The sequence below is a fragment of the Lissotriton helveticus genome, chromosome 12 (genome assembly GCF_964261635.1).
Source record: "Lissotriton helveticus chromosome 12, aLisHel1.1, whole genome shotgun sequence".
In the NCBI taxonomy this organism is placed as follows: domain Eukaryota; kingdom Metazoa; phylum Chordata; class Amphibia; order Caudata; family Salamandridae; genus Lissotriton; species Lissotriton helveticus.
Window position 1 is genome coordinate 247,281,805 of NC_136073.1, and position 24,150 is coordinate 247,305,954.

The following is a 24,150-nucleotide window of genomic DNA, read 5'->3' on the forward strand; positions in this document are numbered from 1 at the left end:
AGATGGGAATTGCCAAAATATGGTTCCAGGATTCTAAGAAGGTCTTCAGTGAACGTAACTCTGGAGCCGGGGGGTCTATACATAAGAATTCCTGAGAAGGAGACCGAGGGAGCACACAGGATAGAGAAGTGCAGAGCCTCAAAAGAATCCGAGGCTTCCGACAGAGGTTTAATCGTGCAGGGCGACTTTGCAAACAATAGCAAGTCCACCCCCTCTGCGTTTAACTCTGTCTTGTCGCAGCAGTTTATATCCCTCCGGGATGGCCATCAATAGATCATGGCCAGAAGACTCCGAGGCCCATGTTTCTGTGACAAACATCCATTCCGGCTGCCTGTTTTCCACAAAATCATGGAAAGAGATATTATTTTTAATAAGGGACCTGGCATTAATCAGAAAACCCTTCTTTATCGATGTATTCCTAGATGGACGAGAATAGTCTCGAGTGGACACCTTGAAAGATGTAGAAGGTAAAATCACAGATTTGCAGGTGTGGCAGCGGGGGGAATGCAGGATACCCTCCGGAGAAAATGTATGTATACAAGGCAAGCATGGGGGCTTCAAAGCTATAAAATCAGCAAAGGAGTAAAATAGAATTCCCAGGGGTTGCGTAGGTGTAAGTCCAGTGTCCAGCGCGTCCTCTGCGCGGACGGGCGCAGACGGGCTGGACTCTGGCTTGACTCCGGCATGCGAACGGCATGCCCGCTGAGCGCGTCCGCTGCGCGGAGTCATGGCCGTCTATTTTTATATTGCCTAGCCCTACCCAAAATGGCCGCCACCGTATTCCGCCCGTGCCCCAGCCAAGCCTGCCCTGAATTGGCCGGTTGTTCTGGGGGGAGACACAGGAGCTGTCCTTGCAGCGCGGAGGTCAGGGGTGCACAAGGTGAATTAAAAAATAAATAATCAGATGAAGGCCTCCACCCTCAGTCGGTGGAGACACGCGCTGCGATAAATCCGCGCGCTATAACAGGGAGGGGGTAGGACACACCGGGAGTAATCACACAATAAAGTTTTTAAGAGCAAGTAAAATATCAGCTGCCCGGCTCAAGCCTCAGGCATGGAATAGCATGGAATAACTCCTTAAATAAGAATAGAAAGGAACAGTTGAGGTGGGACATGTCAACAAAGGCAGCACTGAGAAACAGAAGAGTTTAGACACAGTAACATGTAAATTCTCTGGGTCTCCCTTAGAGTTGATGGGTCAAAGCTTACCGCATGCAGTTGTTAGTAAATCTCCATTGATGGCTACTGGAGGCAAAGTAGGGGCAAAAAAATATGAACATGACCAATGAGATGGCATGAAAAATCAAATGAAAGTAAGCAGAAAAAATGTGTATAGTTAAAGGAGGCCTTTTTTATCAAAACATAGGCGTTATACTGAGCCACACAATTCACAAGAGTTTCTTTAATCCTGCAGCAGAACAGTCTACATAAACCACATATAACAACAGAAAGTAGCAGTGGGTCAATGACAGCCCAGAAGGACGTCTGGAGTACCGACCGGACGTGCGGGGCTCCATTTACCTGAGCTGTGGCCAGGTGGGGTGGAGCATTTCTCTCCTACAACTTTGGTAGGAGAATGATGAACTACTAAAATACCCAGGTGATAGTTTTCTCATTTTTTTCACTTTTAAATGAGCAGTTGCGATTATGGTCCTGAAGAAAGCAGCAGGATACCTTTGAGGCTCCAAAATTCAGTCTGCAGAAACATGTTGACCGTACATAGGGATTAGTGGCTATTTATTAAAACCACTAGTATCGCACGCCTTTTATTATATTGAGAGTAGAAAGGTGTATATTAAAGTTGTTTGTCCTTTCTATTACCCAATTTTATCTGTTCTTATCACAGTTCACACTTTTTCACTTTACACATGCACTGCTCTATAGTTGTCTGTCCACACCTTGATATATGAGAACATCTAAAGGTTTCCATTTCCATCATTAACATTGGTTGAAACCTACCTTCCCGGTGTGAAGGAAACCCAAATGATGAACAGGGCGTCCAGGATCGACAACTGATGGGTATTTTTCCACGCAGGAAAGATGCTTATTATTGATGTAGTTTAGTTCTACCTTCAGATTCCAGACACATACTTGAGCTAACTAATCATTGACCCACTGCTACTTTCTGTTGTTATAGTTTGTATTAAGGGGCTGTAGTAGTGTGAGGTCTCTAAACATCCCCTTAGACCCTCCTTTCCCTTTTTGTGTTTATATACATAAACCACATACCTTTCTGCCTCAGACAACACATCCTTGCAAGATTCCAACTGCATTTCAAACAAAAGCCAATCTCTGAAAGAGAGCTGAGGAAACATATTATTAGAACAGAAGAAAAAAGGATCTGCTAGGGTACAAAAATGTAATCATTTTAAATACATTTCTCTGTAAAACACACCACTTCTCCCATCATTCAGCAGAATTTAACACTGACAAGTTTCCAATGTGTTTGACTATTTGAGAACTTTCATGCTTTGTACACATTGGTAAAGTGAGTGCGGCTTTATGCCTATGAATTGCTTCTAAGTGTAGTCCTGAATGTTAGCAGGACAGGTGATATAACACCTCTTCCCTCCCAAGAATTCAAAATGCTACTGCTAAACTGCCGATCAATGCCTAAACACGCTACAGATATTAGGATGATCTTGGAAGAAAGGGACCCGGATGTGTGTTCCTGACAGAAACCTGGCTCAAGGACTGGTCGGACCCAGATGTTGTCCAGGCCCTTCCACCAGGATACAGCATACAAAGGCAAGACCGCCCACTTAACAGAGGTGGAGGTCTTGCTATCATATATAGAGGGGTTGATCCGTGACTGTGAAAGCCTAGTTTTCGCTATCGGTTTTTCACAGACATGCACCTTCTCCGGGGGCCTAATTTACCGTCCCCCGGGACCTCTAGGAAACTTCAATTTGGATCTCCCTGAAAAAATAGCCACTTTAGCTAGCTCCCTGTCTAACTTCACAATATTAGGAGACCTTAATATCCATTTCGATGATGCCTCCTCTGCCAGCACTAACTGGTAGATAACCTAGGAGCCCTTGCCCTTGATCTAAAAGTAAACGGCCCTACCCATCTCAAAGGACACTTATTGGAACCCATCTTTACGAACTCCAATATAACAGCCAATAACCCAATTCCCCTACCTTGGAGTGACCATTATCTTTCACCCTTTACTTGGGTATCTACAACCAGTAATCGATCTGAGCCCGCAACAAAAAAACTTGGACACAACTGGGCTAAGATTAGTGTGGAGTCCTGGTCAGACATCCTGAATAACACCCAACCATCATTAAAAGGGGATCCAGAATCAGCTAATCAGGATTTTAATGGTTGTCTGGAAGCCTCCCTAGACCTGGTGGCCCCTAGGCAACTCAGGAAAGATAAGAAAGGCCAAAAAAAGATAGCCTGGTACACTCCAACCCTTAGAGAACTCAAACTCAAGTGTAAACAAAAGGAGAGACAGTGGAGGAAAGATTTCTCAAAAGAAAAAAAACAAATCTACAGAGATACCATAAAAATTTACAAATTGGAAATTTGCTAAACCCAAGCGAAATACTATGAATCCAAAATCTCATCAGCTGCTAATGCCCCGCTTGAAATGTTCAGAATTTTTAAAACAATCACTTCCACAGCTCCTCCCTCACCTTCAGCAGAGAATACACTTAAACGCTGTAATGACTTAGCGGAATTCTTCCACACTACAATTCAATCTATCTATCTCACCTTTCCACCTCCTACCATTCCTCAAAACGCCACGCAGTTGGACACCTATGAGAGCAGGGCTGGAAATGTCCTGGAGGTTTTTCACCCTATGAATCTGGAACCCTTAAAGTCATATCTCAACAAATTAAAATCCGGCTCCCCAGAAGACACGGCTCCACCCAATGTCCTAAACCAAGTTTCCCACATAGTAGCACCCACCATTCTAGAACTCATTAACTTGTCACTAAATACTGGCATTGTCCCCTCACCCTGGAAACAAGCCATGGTGAAGGCACTGCTAAAAAAAAAAGCAGGATCCGACCCAGATACCCTCTCGAATTATAGACCTATATCCCTACTGCCAGGAATTGCTAAAATCACAGAGAAACATGTAAATGCTATACTTTCAGCGTTCCTCGAGGAGAACGGTCGCCTCCACCCTACACAAACAGGCTTTAGACCCCAACAAGGCACAGAAACTGCTCTAACTGCCGTTACCGAAGAAACTAGAAAAATCATGGACGCCGGAGGTTCGGCAGCCATTCTCCTCCTGGACCCGAGTGCAGCCTTCGATACCATTAACCACCGTCTGCTTATCTCTAGGACTAGAGAAGCAGGGGTATCGGGGGTTGCACTAGGATGGCTGAAGTCCTTCCTGGAGGGCCGATCGTTCCGGTTCTATGAGGAAAACTGTACATCCAGGAGCATGCCTTTGAGATGTGGGGTTCCTCAGGGTTCCTCCCTGAGCCCCACTCTTTTTAACATTTATATGAGCCCCCTGGCCAAAATCGTGGAACCCTTTGGAATTTGAATCATTACATACGCTGATGACACCCAATTGATAGTCTCTCTCAACCAACCAGGAAATAGTCCAGACAATCTAGCCAATTGTATGAAAACAATTTCAACCTGGATGGAAAGCTCCTTTCTGCAACTTAATGGAACTAAAACCGAACTGATGCTCTTGGGTAAACCACCTGCGGAGGGGGTAATTACCCTTTGGCCCAACTGTTTAGGTAAAGCTCCAACTCCCAAAGATAAAATGAAATCCCAGGGAGTCTGGCTGGAAAATAAACTAAACATGAAAGTCCAAGCTCAGAAAGTTGCAGGATGCTGCTTTGGATTAATTAGGATGATGAGGAAAGTCTTCCCACTGCTATCATGGGAGTCCAAGAAATTAGTGGTCCAAACATTAATTCTCTCACGCTTGGACTACGCTAATGCTCTTTATGCGGGTTCACCACAGTCCACAATAATGAGCCTCCAGGCGGTGCAGAATTGTGCCGCTAGACTGCTAATGAACATCCTTCGCAGAGAATCAGCCAGAAGAGCCATAGCCTCACTGCATTGGCTACCCGTGGCAGAAAGGATCCAGTTCAAAACCCTCTGTGTTACGCACAAGATCCTGACTGCAAAAAACCCTGCAATACTTCAGGCACTCATTGTCCCTTACCATCCTAATAGAACTCTTCGCTCAGGCGATAAACGCCTAGCAATAACTCCCAGAATTCTGAAAACTAGAAGTGGAGGCCAGCGCTTCTCCTATGTTGTTTCCAGAAGATGGAACACCCTCCCAGACCACATTCGCCTGGTGGACAACCATCTGGTGTTCCGCAAACTTTTGAAAACATTGCTATTTCCATCTAGCTAAATGAAGCATTCGCAGTCCAGAGTCCACAGCGCTGGGAGGCCTTAGGGTAGCCATGCGCTCTACAAATGCCATTACAATTACAATTTCAGCAAAAGAGGTTTTGGCAGGTTATAACTTAAGAAAGTATATAGCCTTAGAAAAAATGTGGTGCCTATCAGCTTTAAATTATAAAAATCACTTCTCGGATCTATTTAATGTGAAGATGTGCATTTGAAAGGGGCTTTAGAAAGCAGGAAACAATATATATGTGAATATGGGAAACCGGAATCCTTTCATGATCAACAGATGCTGGAAGCACAAAACAGAGTCATTCCATCTGAGGATTGTTATGGGAAATACCCAAGTCATGCAGCTCTTGAGGGGTTCAAGAGTATTATTTACAGAGAGCACCTACTCTACAAATACATACAGGTTCCTTCTTAGCTAGCAATATCCTAATTGTAGGTCCCAGTCACACATTCAGACATACTTTTAAACTTTTCACCAGAACTCTCTCGCTACTACATATTACCTACACACATCATCAATAAATGCCATGCTTGAAACAACATAAGAAAGATATGTTGATTATAGGGATCAGATGATTTTAAAGCATCACTTGTGAAAATATTTCTTTCTAAAACTAAGGCTTCATTAAAATGTATTTCTTTTTAAATGTGAATACCTGGACATGTATTGTTGTTCTAGTGAAGGTTTCAGTACTACTGCTAATGTTAGCTGTGCTTCTTCTGTAGAAAAGAGTTTCGCCCTAGGCCTATTGCCAAACAGAGAGTAAGGGCCCCCATTTATGATATTTGTGAGGAAACGTGCTCCTAGTTGTGTGGCCTGCACAAGTAATGGGTCCACATTCCCCTCCAAGGGGAACCAAACAACCCATTGTAGTGCTGGACTCTCTCAGGGTTGCGAAGCAGAGCAGTATAAGGTCTATTCAAGGGAGGTGGTGTGGGCTAGTAATCACCATTCGCTGGCACCCAGTAATACCTCTCCATAAATGATTGTCCAGCCTGTGTTTTTTCTTTCGAAAAGTAAAAGCACATTTATTACACACAACAACTTAATACTATGCGATAATTTATAAATAAATGTATATATATATATGGGTGATGGAAATACCTTTGGCAACATTACATCTGACCACAAAATTGACAGTACACCCCCTTCATGTGCAATACAGCACATAACCCTATATGAAGGTGTCAGTTTACCTTAGTTACATAAATTTTGGGACCCCCTCTACGGTTACTTTAACGACCAGGGAAAGGAGAGGACAACACTTGCGAAAAAATATATACTGATATTCCCCCGTGGTCAAATCATAGTTTCTTATGTGGCAAAGCTCACAAAGTGAATCAGATAACCTTCAAATTGATACAGGTACAACAATATTCGTTCTCTCATTTTACATATTTTATTTCTTTTTTCTTTTGTAGTAGCTTCAAATCGCCATGAGGACGGAAGCACGGAGGAGCAGGGAGGCCGCATTTTAAACTGAAGATCTCTTCATCATATTAAGAAGGTGAAAATCTGGATAAAGAGGTTGTTTCCCATTAAACCACATCTACAAGATCTACCTAAGAACATAAACAGGTCCAATGAAAAAGAGGACCCTACCCTGCTATTGACGGTGGCCCCTCCGTGCACACAGAGGCTTTATTCAATTGACAGTTAAGCCTGCGAAAGATCAATAACACGTGAAATACAAATCTGTATGGAAGGAAAATTAAATCCTTTTTTCACATTATAATCAGATATTAAGTCAAATTGTTGCGAAAGTCCTGAAGAAGGTGTGAAGATTTAGAAAACACCGAAACGCCGCGTCGACTGGTTTTGTTCACTTTTTGACTGAATACATATTCACTGCCTCACCACCGCTGGTGGTTTTTAAAATCTTAATGTTTTTATTATGTTTTAGAATGTAACCCATATTGGGAGGGAATAAATTTAACAACTATTTTTGCAATTGACCAACATTGGCTTATTGAGTATACTTTTATATGACTTTGTGTGATTGTCCATTTTTTGCCTTGCTTGAATAGGTTTTTATTTGTTAAAGATAATAGGGAGATCTACCCACATATCTCCTACCTCCCTTTTTTTATTGTTCTTTGTTTGGCCACTCCAGCCTATTACGTTTTTAACAGGGATTCTTGTTTTGCTGATGCTAACCCCCTTCCCTGTCATATACCTCAGGGGTACCTCCTTCTTTTGAATCCCGAATACATCAATTCATAAACATGGGTAATAATCCAATCAATATTAAAAATTCAGTGAACAATACCATGATTTTAACAATATGTTAAAAAAACAAGCGATTTACAGTGAAAAGCTAACACCCTGTCTATCACACACCAACCAACATACATACTAACTCATTCATACAACTCTACAATCTACCAAACTCAAAAGTAACTTCTAAGGTTGAGGTAACACAGATATTATTTGTGTGATGTCCACGCCAGGTCTACGCGCGTTTCGGTGGGTTCAGACCACCTTCCTCAGGACCAAATCAGAAAGAGTTGTTCACTGAATTTTTAATATTGATTGGATTATTACCCATGTTTATGAATTGATGTATACACAAGAATTTTGTTTTGATATACTACAAAAGAAAAAAGAAATAAAATATGTAAAATGAGAGAACGAATATTGTTGTACCTGTATCAATTTGAAGGTTATCTGATTCACTTTGTGAGCTTTGCCACATAAGAAACTATGATTTGACCACGGGGGAATATCAATATATATTTTTTCGTCAGTTTACCTTAGTTCAATGTTGTCCCATTTCAAGATTGGACTCACATGCTATGGTAGTACCTCATTCCATCACTGACTTCAGTAAGCCTAATCCCTCTGCACGTATTAAGAAAAAATAGACAAGCATTGAAATAATGTGCCCGCATTATCAGTAATAAGGCATGACATCCCTTTCACACTTATGAGTGATCAGGCATTGCAATAAGGCGCTAACATCATAATTAATGAAAAGGTGCAGCCTTTTTGGAATAGGAATTATTGACAGCAAAGAAAACCCTTTAAATAAAGGATTGTTGACATCTTGGAATAAGGCATTGCTTCAATAAAGCATTTTGCAATAAGCCATGTCTCTGTGCCTTTCATGACAACCTGTAAGCCACAGAATTTGAATTTCATTTTATCAATGTGATTTTGGCCCCTAATACAAAACATAGCTGCTTTTCATACATACAATTAAAAACAAAATATAAAAAAACTTTTAGAAGAGTTTAAAAAACAAGGTAAAATACTGTATACCAAATATATAAGACCAGAGAAGACCAAGGACGTACAACAGCACTGAGCTGACAGGTGAGGCGACTCGCAAAATAAAAACGGGATAGCAAGCATTAATACTGAAAATGTTCATGTTAAGCGATCTGAAGGTTTGAGCGAATGTCCCAGTTGAGTCTCCGATATACAGGCCTGTTGCCCTGGTCACATATGCCAGGTCGCTTAACAAAAAGAATATTTAGTCTGCCTTTTTTCCAGGTTGTTGTTTGCGAAGATCATAGCTATTGTATTGGACCTAGCCTTGCCATAATGGCCGCAAACCAACATAAAATATTCCAAGTCCTCTTCTTCATCACAAAGGCTTTTGATTTGTCTGTAGCCTCCGGGTTGTGCCTGTTCTTGATTTTATTTAAGGAACAGGCAACACCCCCCATCCCCTATACCTTTGACCTCCCACTTTTGCCTGAAAAACTTTACCAGTGTAACTGGAGAACCTGTGACTGTGCTTATACGCCATCCTCAAAATTGCATTTGTGGTGTCTCCTGAGTGGTTTGTATATGGGTTGGCCAGTGAAGTGCATTGCTAATTATTGCAGCAAGACATTTGAAAGCCACCATTGCCTCCAATTTCTCATGGTTTATAGAGAATGAGTGGAGTGGTGTGGCTCACTGGTTAGAGGCGGCAGACCCGTAAGCAGAGGACGGCCCGGGACCAGGGTTCGATTCCTGACGCGGCAGGGTTGTGGACCAGGGTCAGCGGGCTCGATAATTCTCGCCTCGGTGCCTACTCCAGTCAGGGACCACACTCGGCAACTCTGGGCATTAGCTTGCCTCATCTTCACAATGGCCCCCCAGACCACCGGGGATGCTTGGTCGCACCTTAGAGATATCCATTAAGGACCATCTCTCAGGGTGAGCCAGGACGGGTTCCCCAGCGGTCGAAGCGCGGAGATACTCTTCCGGGAGTTGATTCTAGCGCTATATAAACCCACAATTAAATGATACAAAAGGGGATGATGGACGGAGCGCTTGAACAAATCAAACACTCACCCCCAGTCAACTGATCTGGGTTTAATCCATCACCATTCTTTAGTTCACTCAGCCACCCCAGTTCAGACATGGCTATATGCAAATCAGTCTGACCCTGTGCCTCATGGGAACAGTCCAGCCCAAACTGCCAAGCCATATCTTCCATGGACGGAAACAAGCATCCTGGGACCGGTTTCGGATTCATAATCCTCATCAGCCAGGCTATCTTGAATCCAGTGGCCAAGTGAGCAAGGGACTCACGTCTGAGCATACCCTGCCACACTTATAGAGAATGATAACTTCTTTGTATGCTTGCTCCTGAAAATCATTATCGTGGATTTACTGGTGTTAAGTACCAAATAATTTGTTTTACAAAAGGTTCCCCTCGCTAGGAGCAGGGCCTGCCGAGCTTTAGGAGTTTTTGCAATGAGAATAGAGGCATCAGCAAAGAGGAGAGCTGGAATCCTAAATCCGTTAATTGATGGAACATCAGCTGACGCTTTCATGGCTTCTCCATAGATATTAATAATGTAGAGAAAGAACAAAATTGGTTCCAAAAGGTAGCCCTGCTTGACCCTCGATTGGCATATACATTTCTTTTAACTTGCCCCCTTTGACTAAGTCTCACCTGAGTATAACATTGAAATTAGTGGCAAAAGCTGCGTCTCTATACCCAGCATATGTAATTTTTCCCAGAGGCGAATATTTGAAACCAGATTGAAGTCAGATGAAGAGTCTTCAAATGCCACATACAGGGGCATTTTCGTCACTGTGCTGGTCTTATAAATCAAATGCAGTAAATTAAACATCTGGTCAGTCGCTGACAGCCCTTTTCTGAAGCCACCTTGAATCGGTGAAAGGATACTCTCATTACTGACCCACTCGTCCAAGGCATTCAGCACCAAATTTGAAAATATGTACAGTCTATGTCAATTAAACCTATTGGTCTGTAGGATTCTGGGTCATCTTTTTGGCTTTTATCATATAGGGGAACAATAATACTGTTTAGCCAGGAATAGGGACAGTGATCAAGCACAACAATTGCCCAGAAGACTTCTGCAGGTATATGCAGCCTCCATTCTATGTCAGTTAGATCGCCAAAGGAATCATATTAGGGCCCAGGTCTTTCCTTTATGAAGGCTTTTCATGGCTTCACTTATTTTTTCTTTTGTAAACATTTCCAGCTGGATGGTACCTGGCACACTACTGCGGACTCTGTTGAAGGCACTAAGGGAAAATGATTCCTGACCCAAGTCAGTTGTAGCATTGAAGATTGAGCTTAAATGTGTCACCCTAGTTGCTTCATCAATATTAGCTTCCAAATATTTTCACCTTACTCCAAGGCCTTCCCCGATCATCCTTACAAAAGACATTTGTGAAATTCGCTACAACAAATCTTTGAAGCTCCAACCACTGTCTGTTTGCAAAATCTGCCCTTTTTTTCATAATTACCAACTTATAACTAAGTCGGCCCGCCTTTATAAGCTGTCCGGAGGATTCACTTTGAAGCACGCTTTGTAATTCCAATTTAATTGTCTTACATTCTTCATCAAACCATCCCTGTTTTCCACAATTTGTTTTGTTAGTGTAGAATTTTTGAAGGTGCAATATCTTGGAACGATTGGGGGTTAATAATTTCAGCAAAAGATCCTAGAGGGATAATGAGTTGTCCCCATTTGCTCCATTCACCAGCAGGATCTGAAGGTCCGCTGTTGACAGATCCTGTTTCTAATCATTAATTTCGGATTCAAGGTTGGTGGTCCACTTTATTCTGACCTATTCCCCAAACTCCCAGTTGTGGTTTGAATTCTACATTTCTCTTGGCTCGGCCTCCGCATGGTTAATTACATCTATTGACTGTGGGTTATGATCACTATTTAGTCTTCATTTCAATTTCATGTTTTCATACCTATGACAATCTGTGATATTGTTATAATCTATTGCAGATTGTGCTCTGTGAGCATTGTAGGTAGGTATAATAGATGTGGTGGGTCTTCATTTTCATAGAAGTTGCGAGCTGAGATGAGGCTTTCGGCCGAGCAGAAGCAGGCCAAATATTTCCCTTTGGCATCTGTTTTTGGGAAAGCATGTCGAATTGACAGGATACTGCATGCTGATTTCAGTTCGGCTATTGTCTCATCGTCATTTCCCCAGTCTCCCATGTTGCAGTTCAAATCACCTCAGACTAGAGGTACAGCTTTCAGCTCGAAGGGGAAACCTAATGCCTCCTCGATGCCCTTCAGGAGGCCGTTAAAACCAAATGTCTTCTTCTGTTGGGTGTAGATATTTATTACTCTCAGGATGGAATAGTCTAGGAGTTGAATATGAACATTTTGTAGGTCCTTATGGGAATCGTCACAGGCTTTGGTTGAAACGTATATCTATTCTACATGATATCTGCAGGTTATTGCTGTCTTTTGGTTTTCTCCAACACTCTTGCCTGCTTTGTGTGGGTGGCATATCCAGGAATGTCCTATGCTGATGGAGGCCCAGATTTCTTGAAGTATAATCACATAATGAGCCATTAGATAGTTTAGAAGGTTACTGTCTCCCAATTTCCGGGGAATTCCTGCAGTATTCAAGGAGGCATTTTAATTATTTGGGAGCTGGTTGTGGCACTTTTGGATGTGTATCCTGTGGCTCTGGGATATTCAGTACGAATCTATGTTCTGAACCAGATCATCTCTGGCGCAGTCCAAGTAAAGATTTTTCAGCGGAAATGTTACTGCCTTGTGATGCCTTTTTAGTCACTATGTTGTTATACATGTTTACTGAAGGCTTGGGGCTCTCCTTATTCATAGGTGGGTGTACTTTTTTATTGTGTACTTTGATTGAAGTGGACTGATTTAGCTGAAACAAGTGTTTGTTTGCCCAGAAATTCAAGTGGACTTAGCACTATTCTGATCGCTGGGGGATGATGCGCAAGCAATGCCAATTTGATCATATATGCAATTAAATGAGCTCTACTGGCCCCTATCAGGATGCAACTAGCATTACTCGCAGTGTTAGATTGGTGGCGCCTAACAATTTGTAAATCATTCCACTTAACTTTATTGTTCTCAAGCTTTTCAGACAGTCATTTGTAAGTCTTTTGTTTCTCAGTGCCGCTCTTCCTTCTTTTTCGGTCACTGCGAGTAAGTTACAGAAGGCAAATTCCTGGGATATTTTATCCACTTTGACACCACCTGATATTCAGGCATGAGAAGACTTGTTGGGATGGTTGAGTACGAGGTACCAGGCCAATCTGTTTCCCCAACTTCATCCCTTCGAAGTTAGCCTGATGTATCCAATATTTCCAGAGACCCTCGAACAAATGCATCACAAGGTACAACTCTGTATTCTTCCACTAGATTATCTTGTATGGAGATTCCTTTAATGTCAATTTCCCCTGCCTCCTGAGGAAAAGACTGGTTAGGCTGAACAGGGAGTGGTATGTTTGCCTCAAATATCTACTGATAGAGAAAATGTCAGGGCACCATATGCCCCATTATGTGTGCATATACGGAATTTACACCTCTCCATCTGCTCAGTTTGTTTTAGCTCTTTAGGTTCCTTCCTTAGGTCAGTGATTTCACCAAAGAGTTTAGTTATTAATACTCGCAACTCAGCACTGTCTGTTGAAAGTTAGAACTGTATGGACCTGTTGTCCAATTTAAACTAAACGGATTCTAGCATGGAAGACTCAGAGTACACTGTAACGTACACAGTGGAACACATGTCTGATATTTGAGATAAAAGAGAACCTCTGTGAATATTATGCACACTAAATGCCAATAAAATCTGTTTTGAAAAAAATACTCAGCACACTGTCTTTGGGATGTAATCATTAAGAGGTTCTGAGTTCCACAAAATCTTTGAGGGTCTGGGCCAGAATGTGTGCGGTTTGTTACTATGGCTCACAAATGGACCATGATTGGGTCATCACCTAAGTTTACTACATTTCTGTCATGCGATTTCTCTCTTTCCTTTCCTAATGCTCTTTTTTTAGTCTTTCTTTCCTACCCAGGCTATCAGCCATTACTCTATTCAGTTGCGTAGATGGAAAAAATAATTAGAATGGTGTTTCAATTTAAATAGCCTTTTCCGAGTCGAGATGTGTGTTCCCGGGTACTGTTGCTGGTGTGGATCTCCTGCCATGGGATATTTCTTGGTAGACATTTACAAAGTTCAGCTTTGTTGCAGCCACTGCGCGCCGCATATTGAGACTCTAAATAAGTCTATGTAATGGTGTGCCAATCACAGGGAAAAGTAGGACGAGAGAGGTGAAAGATTGAGCTACTTACAAAGACTTACTTGGCTCTACTGTCCAGCAAGCATACAGGGCTTAAAGAGCTATAGACTTGCTGGCTTACAGGGCTAAGCAAACCTTAAACTTGACTGGTCACATCTGTACTGCTCAGCTCTGCTCAGCACTCAATTCGAGCACCATGACCAGCATGCCTAGGTGACATGAAGAAAGCAATGGTGCTCTACGGCTAACAAGGGTATTCAAAAGTTGTCAGGCGCCTCAAGCTTACAAGGCGCACACTATATGGACTGAGTCAAAAACAAAATTCTAGTCATCAAAGGGACACCATTACAACAACCATTATCGCTGAATTATGCTCCCAGAGGGCAAGAGACAGGCATCAGGCGAAGACCAGACTTACCTCGAGTTCCCAAAACGCCTCTGGAAAAAATAATAAGCAAGACAGCAAGCACCGAGCAGCAGCAGCGATAAGGGCAGGGCAAGCCAGTGCCGCATCTGCTGCACTTGCCGCTGTAGAAGAGGCGTCCAAGCTACTTGCGGAGATCGTCACATCTACCTGGGCAAGGCAGGGCACTGTGCGGAGCCTAGGGTCCAGTGGAGGTGAACCGAAAAAACAACAGGAGAGCAGCGGGTGCAAGGCGTGCAAGCCGATCCGCCAGTTATGCTGACCGCTTCTGCCCACCAAGCAATGCTGTCATGCCACATCACGCCTAGCGTGCTGACGCTCTCTCTACCTCTATAAGTTCAGACCACATAGCTTGCTGCCATTAACTCAGGCTCCCCAGTCCATGAACCGGCCTGTGTTTGGGATCCCCAGGCCTCCCCGAGCTCTGTGGAGGGGCCCTACGCACGCACCCTTGCAGGCCTTAAAATCTAAAAGTACTCCTTGCGGCAGGGCCATGGCCCACCCCAGGGGGTTTTAGCAGCCAGGCAGCAGAGTTCCACGTGCTTTGTGATAGCACTGAGAGGTCAAAAGGTCAAATCCTTCTCCTGCTGATCTCTCAGGCCCATTGGACAATTTCACTCACTTTTGGGCAAATTGTTCTCCTGGTGCGGGCAATCCGGAACACTTTAGTCATGCCTCCTAAACTCCAAAGTGGCAAACTTTGCAGGGAGCTGGTTCTACTGGCTCCCTGCCCCAGCCTTCCTGCTCTTTCTCCTATTGTGCTTCTCTACTCCTTGGCACAGAAGTCCAGTTCATTCCCCATCTAGTCCTTAGGGGGGGTAAGGGGACCAGCTTCCCGGTCCTGGGAAAAGCCCCACTGGTTCTGGGTTCAACTGTAGTCAGTAAAGATTGCATCAGGGGGTTCCTGTTTTCAGTTGTCCGTGTCTGCCACCTCCAGTCCAGTGTCCAGCAGAAAAGCTCAACCAAGACAGCTCTTCACCTTGGGCAAGACCTTTTAAGTGGTGGCGGAATGTTCTAGAAGCGAGGCAACTCTGGCCTATCCTGGGGTGCCGCATCACCTCTTCGCCCCGTCCAAACACTCCTGCACGACATGCTGGGAAAATTCAAAATGGCATCACCCAGAAGTCACTAGTCACATCTCACTGCCAGGGCCTTTCCACCAAGTCTTCAAAGGGGAGACCGCTACTGTGTTGGTTCGAGAGGTCTAGGCTCCTTCCTTTGTTCAGTGGGCTTGGGCTGCCCATCCCGGGTAGAGTGTGACAGCTGATTGATTGATGCAGTTCTTTCACCTCTACCCCTTTTCTCCTCAGGAGTTGAGTGAAGCACTGTAATTAACTTAGCACAGAAGTGTGATAACAAGGCCTGGACTCTGAGCTTAGCCATAAAATATGACAATCCTGGAAGATCCATAAGTTGCACACATATTGTCTTAAAACACACAGATTTGGAATATAGGTTCCACCCCATTTCAATATGGCACTGGTTTCTGTAGGCCAAAGGAAAGCAAGGCTGAACCTTAAGGCAGTCTTCCCCAGAGGTGTATAATGGTGTGTCACTACAGACAAGTCAACCACAGTGACTTTCCCTATTAGTGCACACTAACATTATAAGGCCTTCCCCAGGACAATATACAATCCTGTAAAGTCTCATCTGCCCCAGGCTACCTGTGCAAAAATAACCAGGCTATGCACAACCCTCACATGTGTAGCCAGCCAAGTACCCCTTAAACTTGTTGCGTCCCAGTGGCTTTATCTTAAAAGGCAAACACCAGCGGCAAGCATGTGTAGTCCATTTACATTGCGTTTACTGTGAGCGAGTCACCAGTTGTGAGGCTGACCCAGAGCAAAAAGGTAAAAAACCAGATGATCAAAAAGCAAATATTCCACGCGGATTTATGTCCAGAACACATCGTCTCACAATATTATTCTCACAATGCGCTGAAGTAGAACTGGCAGGAGATATGGCATACCACTCTACAAACTCATAACATTCCTTAAATGAATGCCTACTTTAAATCTCATTACCATAACATTTCTCACTACATTCAGCTCAGCGAAGCACCCTGTTCAACCACGAAACACCCATTATTCAAATGCATAAACACATCTTCCCAACCTTTAAATATGAACCTCAGCTGTGAACACAAAACATTTTACAATTAAACGGAGTACAACGCCTCCACTACCATTCAGACTGGCGAAGAGCACCTCTTCTACGATTCAGCTGTGCCCAACTTGACCCCTCTTCTACCACTAAACTTCGTAAAAACCCAGCACTTCCTTTTCTATTCAGCTGAGTACAAAGCACCACATTCTCTACCATTCAGTTTCACCCAGCATAACATCTCCTACCATACAACTGTATATTGCACAAGCACCTCCCCTGCTAGTCACCTGTGTACAAAAACACTTCACTTTCTAGTCAGCTGAGCAGACAATGGCATAGCTCCCATTATCCTGCTGTGTACCAAACCAGTATCCTCCTTGCCTTTTAGCTGTTTAAAACATACCTCCTCTTCCAATCCAATGTTCATACAATAGAACCTCTTAGACCATTTAAATCTATACCAAAGCCAGTCTTCCCTTGCCATTCAGATATGTACAACACAACATGTCCTGGCCTTTCAGTTTTACTTAAGGCAAACATCTCTCTAACCATTCAGATGCATACAACGCTCTATAGATTTACAAACTGATAACTCCAATCTCTAATCCCCGGTTCAGAAACAATGTGAAGAGCTCTGCAGGAGAAAAAAAGAGCACTTGGGATGGCAAATACAACGAGGAGAGGCATTTCAATGGTTCTCAAGGTGCAAGCATAAATATTTACCTGGAATATTTCTAACTGGAGAAGCTTTGAGAAAAGACTCTGCTTCCACAATGACTGGGCAGCTTTTTTCCAGTTCAGTGAAAGATCGGTCATGCTTCTCCATGAATCAGTAGCATCCTGGGCCTCTTCATCACAGCACACTCCTCGAGCCTCCAAGCACTCACGTGGCAGAGCATGCCAGATCTGAAGAAAAATTGCAATGCTTGAATTTGGAAGGATTAGCTACTCACCAGCTTCATCCACTCAGAAATGCTTCACAGTAATGTTAAATCCTTTTTTACTCTCTATTGCATAAAGCATTTACTAATACAGGTTGAAGCCGCAGACAATATGTCAGTTTGTGCACATTATGGAAATGACATTTAGAGGCCACAATATAATACAGAACTTTAATTGCAGGTACATACATCACATGGCTGAGTCCACTAGCATCCAGATTTTTGAAAAACTCCATTATCTAGATGTACAATTGTTTAAACCCAATAACCTGGTCATCTGCAATCTTTGCAATGTTTACGGCTGCTTCAGCTCCACCACTGGGCCACAGCAGAGTAGTGAGGCACCAAGGCTGCCTTGTGGGCACAAGCAAAAAAAGAGGAACAGCAGGGCACCAAGAGTGCCCACTCTTACACGGAGTATATCCATGGGGTATCTAAGGCAGCTGATATCACTTCCATTTGGCTCTACCTAGTGCTATTAGGTTAGGTGAACTAAATCTACGTAATGTTTTGGCCGAGCTTCAGCATTCTGAAGAATGCTAATACCTACAGTAATGTGCCTACAACCAGTTACACTGTGGCCCGACTGGAGGGACTAGGTCTGAAGCAAGCCTTTGTGATACACAGGAGCTCTCGGGCCTGACCGCCCACCCACCACAGAGAAAAGCATAGGAGCAGGGAGTTTCTTAATGCTCTGCATAATTTCCCACTAACAACTTAAGGTGAAGTAAAAAAGTGGTGGCTAGGACATTAGAGCCCCCCACTCATGTCACTGCCATTGAAGTACATTGGAGGAGGTATGGTAAGCTCAACATCAGTAACACTTGAGAGGTAGGCATTTGATGAGCAAATTCTGATTAAATTGAAGGCAATTCACCAGAACTTGGTTACTCTTTCAAACCTCATCTTTTTGGGTGATATGAGGTCACCACTGCTGTGGGCAGGGGGAGGCCCAGGAAGGGTAATTGAGCACTACAGAAAGAGGCTGTATCCAATTAGTGGTGTTCCGTCAACAGAGGTCCAGACTTTTAAGGAGAGGTGTCTGAAAGGGAATGTTGGACTTGGCCCTTTTGGCAGGTCCACCCCTGCAGTTTTTGCTTGTTATATGTGACCTGGGGATGGTGATTCCCACTCTGAGTGCGTGTGGTGAGAGAGGCCTGCCCTCCCATAGGAATGCATGGGGAATGTGTGTGTGTCCCTGGTAGTTCTTGATGCGTAGGGGGTACAGGCTCGAGTCTGGTATGTGCGGACGCGTGTGATTGAATGCTGCGTGATGATGTATGCGGCGTGTGTGTGCTAGTGTGGAAGTGCCACTTCTAGACATGGGTGTGCGTGTGCAGTAAGTATGCTGGCGCGTGATTGGCTGAAGCTGGCTGGGGAGCCTGGCTCCAGAAGTCTGTGTGGGTCTGTCCCGGTGGTGAATGGAGAGATTAGCATGCTGATGTGAGTGAGGGGCTGCGCCTGGGTCCTGAATAGGGCTGGGCTTTTCCCACACAATGCTGGCTCCGCCCCCTGTGGTGCGACTAAAGACCCTAGCCTGCGTGGTGAATAAAAAGGGGTGGCTGGGGAAAACAAAGTACTCCCAAAACCAGCTGCGACTGGTTTCTCCCCCACCCTGCACCTTTAGACAAAGGAATCTCATGTATAAAAATAGGCTGTGACCTCTTCTAAAATGTTCTTGTTCCCAACTTGAATCTACCAGGGGCATGCTGCTGCTTGGGCCCGGGGGAAGGCTTGCCTCCCTGGGCCCTGCCCAGCCCCTGGACTGCTGGGGTCCTGGACCCCTGAAGGACTTTGATGCTTGCTGTTGCCCTAGCGTCTGGGAGCGCTTTTCTTTGGCCCCTAGCGCTTGAGAGCGTTTTTTTCTCCTGCCTAGTGTTTGGAGCGCTGGTTATCTCCTTCTAGCGCTTGGGAGCGCTTCCTTTCTGCCCTAGCGCTGAGAGCGCTTTATTTGCCAAGCCGGTGCCCGCCCGGCATTTGCCCCGGTTCACGAAGGTTCCTGGACCCCCAGCGAGTGCCTACCTCTCTTTATCCCTTATTCAATTGCTTCTCGAGGGAGCCTATCCATCATCGTTTCCACCCCCCCCCCCAGGTAACCGCCGCTGGCCCGGGACCCCTCGTGAAGTCCTCCCCGGGCCGCGCTGTGATTGGCCGTCGCCCAGAGGAGATTCTGAATCCGGCCCACGAAGCGCGACAAGGCAGGAAGCGGCGGGCGCCTACTCCGCGCTCCTGCATTCCCCTGAGAAACCGCCGCCCCCCGCGCGGGGCTCCCGAGAGCGAGGGAGAGCCCCGGAGAGCGAGAGGACGCCGCGACACCGTTGCCGTCAGACCGGTGAGTGCATGGAAGGAGAGGAGGGGCGTCGGGGCACATTGCCGGTGCCCGCCCCTCCCCTCCAGCGCGAGTGCCTGGGTGCGCAGAGGCCCGTGGGGCCTCCCCTGATACCGAGTCCCCCGAGAGGGACTCCTCCTATTTGAATCGGAGCCCCAGAGGCTCAGGGGGCAATCCTCGATCGCGAGTCCCCCGAGAGGGACTCCACCAACTCCTCCACGTTTGTTCTCAGAGCCCCGAGTCCCCACCGATAGCATTTGTCCTCAGAGACTGCGAGGCTCAACCCCCGCATCTGTGTTCTCGAGCCAGAGGCTCCACCAAATACCTTATTGTTCAGAGCCTGCAACGTTGGCCCCCTCATCATCATCTACAGCTGCCCAGCACTTCGTGGGCAGCTGCCACGTGTAGGTTTGTTCATGGCTACCTGCAGCCTGTCCTGACACTGCGACATTGGGCGTCCTAGCCCCAGAGAGGCCAGTTAGCCTGTTGAAAGTTGTGAGCTCATGCTAATATGATTCCCGAGAGTTATTCTGTGTTGCACCTCTGAAGGTGCTGCTGATGTGTTATGGCACTCTGCCGCTTGACCCTGGATTGAGAATTCTCTCCTGGAACGTGGCAGGAATTGAGAACAAGGAAGGCTCTCCGGAATGGGATTGCTTGGTAGAGGGAGGCGATATACTCCTCTTCCAGGAGACTTGGGCGAGGGCCGCTCAATCCAGGAGAGGGTTTGAAATTTTCGAAATCCCTGCCAAATGGGCTGGCAGGGGGAGGCCATCTGGTGGCTTGGCAATCTGGATCGCGAGTCACATTGGGTGCCAGGCGGAGCAGGTCCACACGAATTCGCAGGACATCCAGTGTGTGCGGCTCATTTGGCCTGGCAAGACGCAGTGGGCCATTGTCAATGTCTACTCGCGTCCAGTGCCCTTGCTAAATGAATCACCTACCTTAAATGATTTGGCCTCCTTCTTGGGCCAACTTCCAGGTGATCTCAAGGTGGTGCTTGGAGGAGACTTCAATTGCCACTTTGAACCTCTGGAGGGACTACTGGATGGTGTCCTTACGGCCGAGGATGACCATTGGGGGGTCCCACCCTCAGCTTCTCCTCACCCTAAAGTCTGGTCCCCCCTAGCCTTACAACTTATGTCCCTTACCCTGAATTGCGCACTGAGGGCGTGTAATGGTCGTACTCCCTCCGATACCCCCTCAGTGTGCACTTTCAACAGGAGGGGCCATGAGTCGAGGCTAGATTACATCATGGTGGACATTACTCTTTGGCCCAAAGTGCTTGACTTCAGGGTAATTAAGAGGTCAGACAGTGACCACAATGCCCTGTGCCTAAATATCCTGTGTCCTCTACCTAAGACGGATCTACCCCCAGTCGGTCTAGGGGATGATCCAGGGGATTTGACCATCACTACAAATAGGCGCCGGGTCAAGTGGGGAAAATTGGTGAACTCGGAAGAGTCCATCAAAAAACTATATGAGGCGGCCCTCCCCAGCTTCATGGAAGTGGATGCTCTCCTGAATGGACTGAGAACCCCAGATTTCCATGAGAAACTGGGAAATATTCACCAGGATTTAGTGAGGGACTTGGCCGAGGTCCTCCATCCGGAAGTCCCAATCCGAAAGAAAAGGACTCCTGTTCCCTCCTGGTATACCTCAGATTGCAGGGCCGTAAAATCTGAGCTCGTTGCAGCAATAAAAGAGGGGTCAGATAAGACCAAAGTATGCGACCTTAGAAAGCACTATAAATCGGTGCTGGCGGCTGCAAGGACCGAGTGGGACTGGAACCGCTGGCAGGATCTTTATGATGCCCTTAAAGTAAGGGACTCCAGGAAATTCTGGGCCCTAGTAAATAATGGGTCAAGGGATCTTGGTAAAGCGATTGAGCCTAACATAGCCTCCGCGGTCTGGGAGGATCACTTTGGGGCTCTTTACCAAGAAACTAGTTCCTGCCCGGCTGCAGAGCTGCAACTGCCCCTTGGGTATTCAGGAGGCTGGAATGGATCTATCCCTGGGGGAAGTGAAGCTCGCCCTAGAACGTTTAGCAGTGGGGAAGGCGCCAGGCTTGGATAGGTTACCCGGGGATCTATTTAGGCACCATCCGGACATCTGGGGCCCTTACCTTCTTATTCTTTTCAATGCTATTCTTGGAGGTATGGCGATTCCTGAGTCGTGGTTGGGGGCAGAGATCGTGCCCATCCATAAGAAGGGTTCTACTCTGCTCCCTTCCAACTACAGGCCTATAAGTCTTATAGATGTGCCCCAGAAGGTCTTTGCGCGCCTCATCTTGGATCATCTCCTGGACTGGGTCGAGGACAACGACATCATGAGCCCCCTTCAGGCTGGCTTCAGGAAGAACACGTCGACCATGGACCAAATCTTTCGCCTCCTTCTCCTGTATTGGAAGACGGTCACGCTAGAGGGAGGTCGACTGTACATGGTCTTCGTGGACCTGAGGTCAGCCTTCGACCTGGTCCCAAGGGGGAAGTTGTGGGAGGTTCTTCAGAAGCTAGGAGTTCCCCCCCACCTCCTCAGAATCATCATTAGGCTGCATAAGAACAACTTTGCGGTAGTGAGGTGTGGGAGGGATGGCAAGCCCTCGGGTAAATTCCCAGTCCGCCGAGGTGTCAGACAGGGCTGCGTTCTGGCTCCGACGCTGTTCTGTCTGTACATCAACAGTGTCATACAACACCTTGACGCTGTTGGGGACAATGATGCCCCGGTTTTGGCAGGAAGGAGGGTTCCGGCAATAATGTTTGCCGATGATACCCTCCTTCTTTCCAAATCCCCCATGGGGATCCAGAGGATTGTGGATGGTTTTGGCCACTTCTGTAGACAACATGGGTTGGAGGTGAACACGGATAAAACCAAGTTCATGATCTTCAACCCCCCTTCCAAGACCAGACCCAATCCAAAATTGGGGGGAACTAGCCTTGAAAGGGTCTCCACTTTTATATATCTGGGGGTTTCCCTACAAGAAAATCTGACATGGGACTCTCAGGTAGCAAGATCCAGGTTGAAACTTTCCCAGCTAACGGGCGCTCTCCTCAGGGTGTCCAATAGATCTACTTTTAAACCTGTTAGCCCGGCTCTTGAAATGTACAGGACCCAGGCGAAGGCAGCTGCCTTGTATGGCAGTGAGCTATGGGGTCACAAAGCTGGGAAGGCTATGGTAGGGGTGGAAAACTGTTTCTTTAGACGCTTACTTGCTCTCCCGCAGGGCACACCACTCCTCCCTCTAAGACTCGACCTGGGCATTCCGTCGATCACAGAGGACCTACGGTCGAAACCTATGAAGTTCTGGCACCGGGTATGGTCCACCGATGAGCTGCACCATTATAGGCAGGACCTTATACACATCATGAGGCTGGACGTTAATGGTAAGATTCCTTGGCTGGCATACATCAAGTCGGAATGCTCTAGCCTGAAACTGCCTGACCTTTGGGACGATCCTGCTCAGGGCTGTAGAAGGATTTCACGCAAGTCCCTCGCTCAACTCTATAAGAATGAAAGCCTTGCTGATATGGCCAATGCACATGACAGCGGAACTCTGACGGGGCGTTTTTTAGCATCCAAAAATTCGTATGCCTTTGAACCTTTTATGGATTTTATTTACCCGCTTCTGGCGAGGAAATTGTTCCTGCAATGGAGGTTTGGCACGCTCCCTACTAAAGTTTTTACCTACAAATGGGCGTCAGGGGGCGACAAGCTCTGTCCATGCTGCAAAGCCAGGGATGAAGACGACCTGCACATAATGTTCTGTTGTTATGCCTATCGGAGCCCGAGGAGGCGCTGGTTAGCTCCACTATGCCGGAACCTGGGCTTCAGGAACTATTTACAGGCTTACAGGGTCCTGAAAACTAACACCCTGGGCCACATTGTGTTTGCGGTTTCTAAATTCCTAATGGTAGCATGGCTAATAAGGAAGAAAATGTCAGGTTAACTTATTTTACCCTGTACTTTCTAAACATTGCAGCCCAATTGGTTTTATTGTATATATTGTGTTTTATCTGTTTGTATTTTTACTGCTTCTTTTATGGCCTATGTGGCCGAAATAAAGAATTTTTGGATTGGATTGGATTGGATTGGATTGGTTATGTGCCTTGTCCTCTTTCCCTCCTAAATATCCTGGGCATCATGTATGTTGCTTCTAGTTGTTGTGGGTTGTAATGCTAGTTCTATGAAGCTCCTGGTTGTTATGTGTTCTAAATGCCAATTCCACCAAGTGCATATTCCTGGCAGTGGTCCCATGGCCCTGTCCTGTACATAGTTCCCCTGTAAATTCTGCCCGTGCCTCTGGCACATTGTAAAATGTGTGTTCCTATCTAATGTGTTTTTCAATACAAAGGCTATTTTTATATATACCTTGTGTGGAGTTCCTTTTGTGGGGGGTTTTGTGTCTGGAGGTTGCTGCTGGTGGGTGCGTGCGCACATACTTTACACATCGCCTCCGAGATAGGCCTGACTGCTCGTGCTAAGCTACCAAGG

The 24,150-nt window shown here is 45.7% G+C and overlaps 1 protein-coding gene across 1 annotated transcript in view; it reads right to left on the reverse strand.

Moving 5' to 3' along the window:
• FANCA (FA complementation group A) overlaps nucleotides 1-24,150 on the reverse strand; it is a 674,778-nt gene that overhangs the window by 320,041 nt on the left and 330,587 nt on the right. Inside the window, exons 28-29 of the mRNA XM_078671408.1 lie at nucleotides 17,113-17,295; nucleotides 2,230-2,303 (exon numbers count right to left, since the gene is read on the reverse strand). Of these exons, the coding sequence (XP_078527534.1) occupies nucleotides 2,230-2,303; nucleotides 17,113-17,295 (257 nt within the window). The remainder of the gene's footprint in view (nucleotides 1-2,229; nucleotides 2,304-17,112; nucleotides 17,296-24,150) is intronic.